The sequence below is a fragment of the Punica granatum genome, chromosome 4 (assembly GCF_007655135.1).
Source record: "Punica granatum isolate Tunisia-2019 chromosome 4, ASM765513v2, whole genome shotgun sequence".
In the NCBI taxonomy this organism is placed as follows: domain Eukaryota; kingdom Viridiplantae; phylum Streptophyta; class Magnoliopsida; order Myrtales; family Lythraceae; genus Punica; species Punica granatum.
In genome coordinates, this window is record NC_045130.1 from 24,280,500 (window position 1) to 24,290,846 (window position 10,347).

General features: G+C 36.9%; 1 protein-coding gene across 2 annotated transcripts; it reads right to left on the minus strand.

Moving 5' to 3' along the window:
• Nucleotides 1–1,326: 1,326 nt before the first annotated feature.
• Nucleotides 1,327–8,340, minus strand: LOC116206345 (exopolyphosphatase PRUNE1-like). 2 transcript variants are annotated; one of them, XM_031539188.1, is made up of 13 exons: nt 7,856–8,340; nt 6,623–7,256; nt 5,766–5,950; nt 5,420–5,500; nt 5,278–5,319; nt 5,073–5,117; nt 4,755–4,841; nt 4,426–4,552; nt 4,232–4,312; nt 3,706–3,831; nt 3,371–3,435; nt 2,140–2,245; nt 1,327–1,778 (listed from the first exon to the last, which is right to left on the minus strand). In XM_031539188.1, exons 1-13 carry the CDS (start codon nt 7,895–7,897, stop codon nt 1,678–1,680), a joined length of 1,722 nt encoding a protein of 573 aa, XP_031395048.1. In that variant the 5' UTR covers nt 7,898–8,340; the 3' UTR covers nt 1,327–1,677. The 2 variants fall into 2 exon arrangements, with proteins under 2 accessions (XP_031395048.1, XP_031395047.1); XM_031539187.1 differs by lacking the exon at nt 7,856–8,340 and adding an exon at nt 7,402–7,538.
• Nucleotides 8,341–10,347: the final 2,007 nt, after the last annotated feature.

Below are 10,347 nucleotides of genomic sequence, written 5' to 3' on the forward strand. Positions count from 1 at the left end.
CTTTTTTTTTGGTTAAATTTATCACATGGTTTACTTTTTGCATCAAATCTATCTCGGCGTTATTTTTTCCGTCGACATCTAACGGCTGTGCTGACGTGGCGCCTACATGGCAAGTGTGGCCCACTATCTCTCCATGTGCCACGTCAACACAGCCGTTAGATGTTGACGGAAAAGATAACAACATGATAGATTTGATGCAAAAAGTAAACCATGGGATAGATTTGACAAAAAAAAAACATAGGATAGATTTGACAAAATGGACAAACCATGGGCCATTTTAGATAAAAAAAAACCCTTCTTAAAATAGGAAACTGATAATTAAGAACTTTTCTAATATAAAGTAGGAAATTGACATCTAAGCTACTCCTTAAACATAAAATTGGAAATTATAAAATTCTCTTCCTAAACTCAAATGTAAGGAATATATTCTCTTTCTAGAAAACTAATAGAGGAAATAAGAATCATCCTTATACCGTAGCATCTCTATGAATGGAAAAAATCTCGTCTTGGACTTTATCTTCTTTGTTCGGCTGATCCACCATATCGTGGCACATGCTTCCGCATTACCCATTCTAAAGTGGTGATATCTATATCCTTTGAGTTTAAAGTCTCGCTACCTTCCACATCGATCATCCTATACTGTCGATATCGAACTATGTTACCAATGACCGATAAAATTGACCACTCGACAAACTTTCATAGAAAAAATGGGAATTAGTCAATTTGGGTCCGTCCAGGCTGCTCTATTAAAGCGGATAGTGCACTGGTCATTGTCACGTTCTCCGTTCTTTCCCGGTTCTTGGTCTAACTTACCAAGATGGAACCTTTCTTTACTGAATAAGGGCGTGAGACCTACACGAGTACGGAATGACCTTCCTGGCCGTCCTCCCCTGCCAACATTGTTTGGGCTGGGACCCCGGGATGAAATGTAGTGTCTCCAGTTGGTAAATTGCAATAGTTGTGTTTGATATGAATATGCAACATTCTGTCCTAGTTGCTGGTAATTTTGCATAGAATGTTTGCTACAGGTTGTGAATTTTAAGGTGATATAGACAAAATTTCTAAAAATACCCGTAATTTTTTGTTTGCCCGAACATTTAATTTTTTTTTTTTAAAAGTAGAAAATCTTCCGAGCGACATTACCCGAGCCCTGGCTTCGCCCTTTCCTACCTGAACGACCATATTATGGGTCACCGGGCCTAAGTTGTCAGGCTGAGCCACTAGCCTCGGGCTGAGGAATGCCCATATGAGTTCGTTGTTCATCCCAATCTAAGGGTTGTGTGTCTGCGATCGATGGAGCTCTAATATGGAATTCCTTATGGGCAGTAAACCCTAATCGAGGCGAGGCAAATATTAATTCCAAAACAATAATACAAGTATCTTTCAAATATCAATTCCAAAACAGTACCACAAATATCATTCGAATAGCTATCTTTCCAAATATCGCCCCCATTATTAAATATCATGATAATCTAACAGCCTAAAAAGAAAATTCATGACCGCAAAAGACTCATGCAGAGTTAAAATCTTACACCCTTCCAATAGATCTAGAGCAGTAGAGAAATAAAGCTCATGATATTTCTGTTCGCTCGCCCCCATTCCTCTTTTCTTTGTATGCTTTACGGCATTCGCCATTTTCTTTACTCGTACGCTAAAATCTTGAATGGTCTTTTGTTGTTAACCCTTCAACGTGCTACTAAACTCTTCGAGTAATCGTTCCACGGACTTCCTTGAGGTGAACCTATCGATCTCGAATGCTCTCATCTCTTCCATAAGACCTACACATGCATAATAAGTTATAAACTTGTTTTAGTTGCACTTCACAAGATTTTATATATATTAATATAGTAGGTCTTAGGAACATGTTGCCTCTTTCTATTTCCCTTAATCGAAAGTGAGATTGAAAAAGCAAGAAACCGAAAGCTCCTTTGTGGTTTCTTAACCATATTGAGCATCAGATCACTAGAACGTCTTGAACAGCAGATGGTGGAATTTAGTAAAGCATTAACTGTATAAGACGGCGACCCAAAAGAATGAAACGAACATTCAAAGTAGTAACACTTTCGAGATTCATAGTGGATAAAAGTAGTAGCTATAGCCATAGTTGAGCCACGCATAGAAGTTGAAGATAGGACTGACCTGCTAGTGCTAGAGTTTTCATTGGCAGTTGGGAAGCATTCACATTGAAGAATTGCAAGAGATTCTTCATAATCTCAGCAGATTCAGAGGAGACCAGGACTTCTCTCTGTATAACACGAAAAACATACACTAAGGTTGTGTTTGATAACAACTTAACCAAATAAGTGCTAAAAGTTAAATGCTAGTTAAAATATGAAAATGAATGGGGGGAAGACGGAAAGATGAAATATAAGGGTCCAATTTACTTAATCCTTGAGTTAAAAAAATGCCTAATGAGTAAGTAAATACAAATTGACTTAACAAAAATAAGTCATTCTTGACTTATTGGTACCCTTAAATTCTCACAAAATATCGGAGCCATTACCGCCCCTGCCCTCTCCGATCGAAACCCTCGATCTCTTTTGTTTTTTCTTTTGCAATTTTTTTTTCTTTTTGAGATTTAAAAAATTGTAATCAATTGTGGGGCAAAAGTGAAAACAAGTTAAAGTATTGGGAAATCATGTATAAATAATTTCAGTCTAATAATTTCTATCAGCCAAACACTTTCCACTTAATCAATTAAGTATTTATTCTATTAAAATCTTAAATTTTCATCACTTAAAATTAAGAATAAATAAATACACACTTAGTTGGCAATGTGTCGAATATTGTGACAACTAGCAGTGTCAGGCTCATTAAAGCTCTGCTTCCTACGAGTCTCAGATTAACACTTCTGTTTGGGGAGCATTATGTTTAGACGGAAGGGATTGGGTGGGGGGAAAGTGGATGGCAGGGTCTCTGGCCTGCTGGGGGAAGAAGGGTGTAACCACTGCGGACAAGAATTATATAGTGTGTTTAGTTTTAGAGTTGAGTTCAGTTGAATTTTGATTTTAATTGGTTTATGATGATTATAATGTTGAATTATGAGAAAAAGTGTGAAAAAGTAATGAATAGTTGAAAAAATGTAATGATTGTATTGTTGAATTGTAGAAAAAAGTAATGAATAGTTAAGAAAATTTACTATTAAAAATTGAATTGAATGGTTAAAAAATTGAAGAAAAATAGAAAAGTAATAATTGTGTTGTTGACTTTTATTGTGTAATAAGTAGAGTTAAAGTTAGAGTTAAAATCTAAAAATCGGATTTAGAAATCAAACAGGCCAATAATGTTCCAAAGGCGAACGAAACATCCGCATTCACAATGTCGAGGTCAAGCTTTCTATAGTAAAAACTGGATTTAATTGCCAACTAACCTTGAAGTTCTTCTCAGAATCATAATACCCTGAAACAATTGCCAGGAGCCGGACTTTCTCCAACTCTGAAATTCAACGAGTCAAACAACGGGTAATAGGATTATAGGAAGCAGCCAGAATGATTAATTTCTCTGACCAAAAGAACCAGAAAAGGCAACATCAAGATTAATATATATCAACAAACTAGTCCACGTGATTTGATTTGATTATGGGACACAAATTTATGTAAACTCATGCTACAAGAGATTGGATGGACTTAAAGGTTGGAGGATTCAATAAGTAATTCCAGATTTGTAAGTACAATTTTAGAGTGCAAGTTAGACCGGGATACTCACGCTGAAAAATTTTAATTTCGTGAGCTGAAGTATCTCCCTGAGCGAGAAGTTGGCTAATTGAAATCCCAATGGAACTCATCCCAATGTGCGAGACCATAAAACGTAAACCAGCAGCATCTTGGTTGCCTGTTGAAAATTTCATCTTTAGGTAAATAAAATGGCCCGAACCTATTAGGACGGAACCAAAGATATGGTACTCCAAACGTTATCATTCAAGGCAATGAGCTAAGGACTAGCAGAATTGATGAAGGCCTCATCTTATGCAATTGGATTAATTTACTAATGGCAGTGCAAAATCAGTGCGATTGGACACCAGAAGCCAAGCTCTGATACCATGGAAAGTATTAACAGACTGTTGTGATCAATTCTTGCAGACAATTATACTAAATAAAAAAATGTGAAGATCTCCTCCGGATATTAGAACTACCATTTACAAAGGGACGAGATTATATTTTCCTAGTTTCTGTAAATCTTCTTGTCTTATGAGGGCGAGGAAAGGCCAAGAAACTGCGGGTACTGAACTGACCTACTCTGGACCACTTTTTGAAGTCCTTGCGCAGGATGTCCGCTACTTTAAGATCGGAAATATCATATGTCTTGTATCTCACTGCAAATCATGCATTAGACCTCCAAATATTACGCGAATAAAGTGATCTTGGGAAAAAGAAAAAAAGGAGCTCAATATTAGGCAAGGGAAAGAAGGGTAAAAGAAGATCTTACGTATCTGATAAAGACCATCACACCCAAAGCGACCTGCACCGTTGAGTAACAAAGTTGCCATGTACTTGTCCTTGGAAGTACAGTTCTGATGTGTTAAGTTGCCAGTATCCAAGAGAATGCCAGCTAACTGTAGGGGAGAAGAAAAAAAAAACACGAAGGGAAGTTAAGTTTCCTCAAAGTAGATGATATATTGCACTATCACAATCTATTCCAAGGGAAACTTAATAATTGTGGATGATATAGGATGACTTTGACAGGATAACCATAAAATGCAACGATAACGATTTAACAAAATTTCACAATTAGAAGTTCTGAAAATATATAAGTACCAAAAGTCTACTGAATCCTTGACCCGTCAAAAGTTCGGCCGAAGTCATCGCGAATTTATCGGCAAGGAGTGTGCAACAAGAACAGTCCTGTACTTTCAAAGAACAAATATCTCTAAGAGAGAATTCTAAACTTCGACTGAGCAAACAGAAATTTGGACATAAATAACCAGTTAATTTCACTGATCCAAGAACATGACTGTGCGTACACACTTATCAGCAGTTCGTGTGGTATGACATGCTTCATTTTTGGCATGATAGTAATTGGATAACGTTAGAATAGATGAAAGAAGCAAAGCAACTAAACTGGAAGTATGATACCTGTCCTACAGTCACATTCTTCACCCAAGGGTAGAAGGAGTCGCCCTGCATATATATGTATACATACATATATATATATATATATATATATATAAGTTACATCAATTATAAAAATAACCAGACAATTTATGCATTTCAAGATTCTGAGAAACATATCAACGTTACTACAGAAGAATAGTCATGGACCAAAAGCGATTTCAGCCACCTTTCTGCAATTGAAGATTTCAACAACAGCCCCCTTCAAAGCCTGAACACAGTAAAGCAGCCGCATGAGTTTGCGACTCCACATGGTATAAAAAGAATTAACTAGTTAAGAAGAAAGAAGCACTTCACGAAGGAGATCTTACTTCCAGCTTGTTGTGCAGCTTATGACCATTCAGCAGAACAAGCTTTAGACTACCATAGAGATCGTAGTATGAAAGGTCAATCTGCTCGACAATTCAACACATAAGGGGAAAACACGAATTTCATGAGCAGATGAATGCATACATTATTCCAATAATAAGTGCAAAACCAAGAAATGGAAGCTCAGAAGACTATGGAAACCCACAAGAATGTGTCCAATAATTTAATTCGTAGTACCATGAAAATTCGACAGCAGGAGAGATGAGTAAAAATTTAGATTCTAGAATTATTCCATGCATGAAAACTTGAAGGTCATTTATTTGCCTGTTAGAGTTAATCATTACATGCCTCATCAATGAAGATCAAGGAGGTCTCTTGTACTTGACATGAACTGAGTAGCCACTTGAGCTCAGCATGAGTACTGAGGTCTGCTCTCCTCATATTGATAACAGGTACAGTGCACAGCTGGTCACTGCTAAAGGTCTCGTACAAGTAGAAGGCATACATGATGGTTGAAGCAAAGGCACTAGCATCTGTGCAAAATTATACACGCGATAAATACATTTAACCATGCATTAGTGACTAACTCATCCACAAAGTGGACAAAATTCCACATACTACAAAAAAAAAATATATATATATATATATATATATATATCACTATTGTAAAGCATACTGGTCTCATGGTTATATAGATATTCACTTGTTTAATGCTCGGAAAAGCTGGATTTGTGGGTGATGGTGAAAGATAAGCCAATATGTGCTTGAAAAACAGAAGTCCATAGACAGAAACGTTCGCCAATGCAAGAAAACAATGATATCGACAATTTCAACATATTCCGGTTTCAAGCCAGTTAAAGTATTGGTGCAGATGGACCATTTATAAACAATCCAGCCACTACTTCTGTCGAGAGATTCAAACAAACTGGGTGGAACCAGATTGTTTTGGTAGAAAGTTAACTGGAAAAGCAGGTTGTTTAATAGAATTTCGGCCAATTTTAAAAGCAAGATGGTCCAAGCAGAGAGCCAGAACAGCAAAAGCTCCTTGCCAGTCCGAGCAGATGGAGCAGCAGCCCTGTCAGTCCAATTAATGTGTTCTACTGCATAGGAAACTGGAGAACAACGAACGTGTGCCAAGCAGATAATGAAGTGGTGTACATAAAATATAAATAAATGTAATGACGATAGTCAGAGAGAGGAGTTACCGGAAACATCTTGCCCCAGGACAACATGCAAGAACCTTCCCGGTGCCCCAGCATTGACATCTTTCTTTGTCTCCTTCAAATACGAGTTCAGCATCGTAATGCTTTCGCACGACTCCACTATTTCCAGCAGTGGAGCATAACCAATATAAAATGATGCAGCAGACTGTGGAAGAGGAATCCTTAGTAAGGCTGATTCTCCTCTGCATATCGAATATGTTTTCTTTAATACGGACACTCCCATGCTATCCTGCAGTCGGAGAGCTTTGGTTTCTTCATGGGCCTCAGGACTCAAGTCCTCTGATTCATTTGGATCATCAAAGTCGAAGCCCAAGTCTGAATGGATAGGAGGAAATGAAAATGAAGTTGGTCTGCTATTTTTTGATGCATTCTTATCAAAAGTTTCGAAAACCACGTCGGAGTCGGACTCTTCTATGGATGAATTCATGACATCTTCTGATCCTTTTAGAACAAAATTTCCGCTCCTCATATCCCCCATATCTGAGACCGACCTAGAAATTTTCGGATGTGGTGCAGTTCTAAGATAGTCGAAATTTGAACCTCTTCCAACTGAGGCAGTATCTTCTCTCGACAGACCCTTGAAATATGGATTGTCACGGGAGTGGACGTACGGCTCCTGTAATGGACGAAGCGAATTAGCAAAGGCACAACAATATTGTTTTTCACGGGAGTAGAATCATCAAGAAGCTGCTGCCATCTAATCAAGCTACTTTGCAATAAAAGCTTGACAAAAAGTAAAACAATAGCCAAACAATCATCACCTCATTAAAGGGCGAAAGGTTCTTGCTCAAACTTTGCGAATGAAAGATTAAGGGTCCATATATTTGATGAAAAACCATCTTGAATCGAACTTTCTAGAGTTCACCCGTCAAAAACTGAAATCATTTCTAATCAATGGAATGTTATACATAATGTACAAAAAAGTGACTTGACTAATGCTTTAATCATTGTACAAAGGCACAGTCCCTCGTATTGGTCACAATTTCACTGCCTCTATTGGCTGGCCTGACTACTCGGTCCCTTCAGGAAAGCCCCAGTGAGGTGTCCTGGTGGTTGGCTAGCCTAGGCCAGGTTTTCCCAATTGTTACCAATCAAAAGAAAATGAAATCACTTTCCATAACAATGAAGCAATGATTTACGCAAGATAAATGGAGCCTACGCAAGAATTTTGGAAACCATGAGACTGAGCAAGGAGATGAGAGGGGAGGGTGAGACCTGCTCCGGAGCAGCTTTAGAAGACCTGATGACATCGGCCATGGAAGATGATGGGAGCTGAGAGAAGAGGTGACCGTTCGCGGTATGACAATGGGGTGTGGAAGGAATAAAAGCGGGCGGCAGAGACGAACAAGGTAAAGACGGATGTAAAAACAGAGGTCGGAGGCGTCAAGGTCAATTCCGCCATTGAAACAGGACAGCCAGTCATCACTAACAGTAGACGACACCCCCATTGCTGTCCCATTTTTTTCTGTCTCTCTCTTTCTCTCTCTGTTTTTTTTTTTTATCTGCTCGTCTTCACCAAGAAGAAAAATTTGAGGAAATGGGTTTTGCGTATTATCTGAGGGGAATTTCAGAGAAAGAGAGCATATGCGATCACGGAGGAAAAAGTACCATGAGAATGGTCAGGCGAACTAGGTATGTACGTCATGGCATTGGCAAGAACGAAGGGACGGACAAACTGCCGGAAGTGATCAGACTTTCCTCTGCTCGCAAGCGGTGTACATTTTTGAATTTAGGGATAGGGATGTAAGAAGGAAATAATTATTAGATAAAAGAAGTGAATCACGCACACATTCTAGAACTCTGTAGCACATCTATTACAAGCAAATAGCCAGACATCCACGAGCGACCTGTAAGACGGGGATATCCGGGGGAATCCCCAGCTTCCAAACGCTATGCTTAAAAGAAGAAGCGTATAATAACTTAGCAAAATAAAAAAGAGGCGTATAATATTAATCTGAGAGAATTGAATGTATCAGTTAAGGCTACATGGCCTGTATTTATAGAGACTACAATAGAAGCATAGAAATCTTGTCTTGCTTTCGGAATTTCAATTGAAACAGGTACATGCCCACGCGCAACGATTATTCAATTTATGGAAGTTTTTAATTATTTTTAGAGAACGATTAAAAATATCTTGAATTAATAAAAAAATTTATTTTAAAATGTTTAACATTTATTTGCAATTTTCGATATAATGTTAAATGTTACAATTTTATCAAGAAAACAATAATCAAAAAATAAATATAAGTCAAATTGAGAATTATCAAAATGGAATTCATATGTATTGCATGGTATTTTTTATAATTTTCGTGTGTTTGAAGTACCTAATAACTTTAAGTAATATAGAGAACGAACCTGCAACAAAGTGAATAATACAAAAAATGGTTACTGTTATGAAAGAAAAAATTATCCATTAAAATTAAGAAGAACAAAATTGCAATGATAGAAAAGAACTAAACTTGATTTGCATGAGATTATTGTTATAAATATAATATAACAAAAAAATAATATTACAAAAAAATATATAGCATGCCCACGCTATGAATAAAAAATTATAATATAAATAGTTATCATTTAATTTAAATTTAAAATGTATAAGAGCAAACCGATCGCGAAAGAAATCGATCTAAGTGTAAGGAGAAATGTGTAGAAAAAAAGTGTAGAAAATGAATTTTCCTTGTTCTATTTATACTATATATAGAGCACACTGAATTTATGAAACCATTTCATATTTCGAGAAAAAAATTTAAGTTATTGAGAGAATTTTTAATTTTTTAAAGAGTCATTAATTATATTGGTAAGTACAAATAATATAGATGCATACCAAAAACGTTGAACCGATATGTACAATATCTCATTTAACTTAAATTAATAGATACATGCATCTTTCCTTTCTAAATTTATTAGGTTTCTGAATTGAAAAGTCATGCAACAATGAATTGAGAGTTCTCCAATTTGAGTTGTGTGCCGCAACTAGGTCTTGGTGTTTCTCGGCTTTTATTTATTAAACTTGATTTGAAATAATTTTAAATAACTACAACATAATAGATAATAGAAATATTTAAGGAATAAGCATAAGACAGTCATGGAGGAATTCCCTCCAAGGAGTTGAACTAGCAAATTGGACCCATTATAGTACTTCAGACGACCAACATAGCCCCCAATGCCGTGACCTTGCGAGGGGTCGCAAGAGTATAGCTATATCTTTGCAATTTCAGTGTTGCATATGGACATGAGAGGGAAATACTTGGGGAGCAAGCATCTTCGTTCATTAGAAGCAAAGGTAGACTTCAGATTATTCCTTTACAATTTTGGGAAAGTCTGTCTGTTTGAGAAATTTGGACAGTAAAGAAAGAGCAAATTGAGAAAGGGGTGTAGTGCAGCAGTGGCTAACATCCTCACCCGGTAACCTAGAGATTTCAAGTTCGATTCTCATTAGTGGGATTACCCGTACCCCTTTATTTAGATTTCCTTTCAATTTCCTTGTACTAGTCCATGAGCCTCCTATTCTAACCGGAAAAAAAAAAAAAGAAAGAGCAAATAATATTGAAATATACCTCTGGTAACTAGGAAGGATGTAGTACAATGATATATGCTTTCGCTTGTTAATCAAGAGGTTTTAGGTTCGATATTTTGTGGGACTGCACGTATCCCTTTATCAGCTATTAGGATTTTTACTTCATTATACTAATGGGCCTCCATTTATA

What these genes read in the sequence shown, in the direction of transcription:
- LOC116206345 (XM_031539187.1), bottom strand. Translation starts at nt 7,479, where the DNA reads ATGGTTTTTCATCAAATATATGGACCCTTAATCTTTCATTCGCAAAGT. An exon ending in AGCTGCACAACAAGCTGGAA is followed by an intron (nt 5,320 to 5,419) that starts GTAAGATCTCCT and finishes TACTGTGTTCAG; the next exon opens with GCTTTGAAGGGGGCTGTTGT. An exon ending in AAATCTTCAATTGCAGAAAG is followed by an intron (nt 5,118 to 5,277) that starts GTGGCTGAAATC and finishes ATATATATGCAG; the next exon opens with GGCGACTCCTTCTACCCTTG.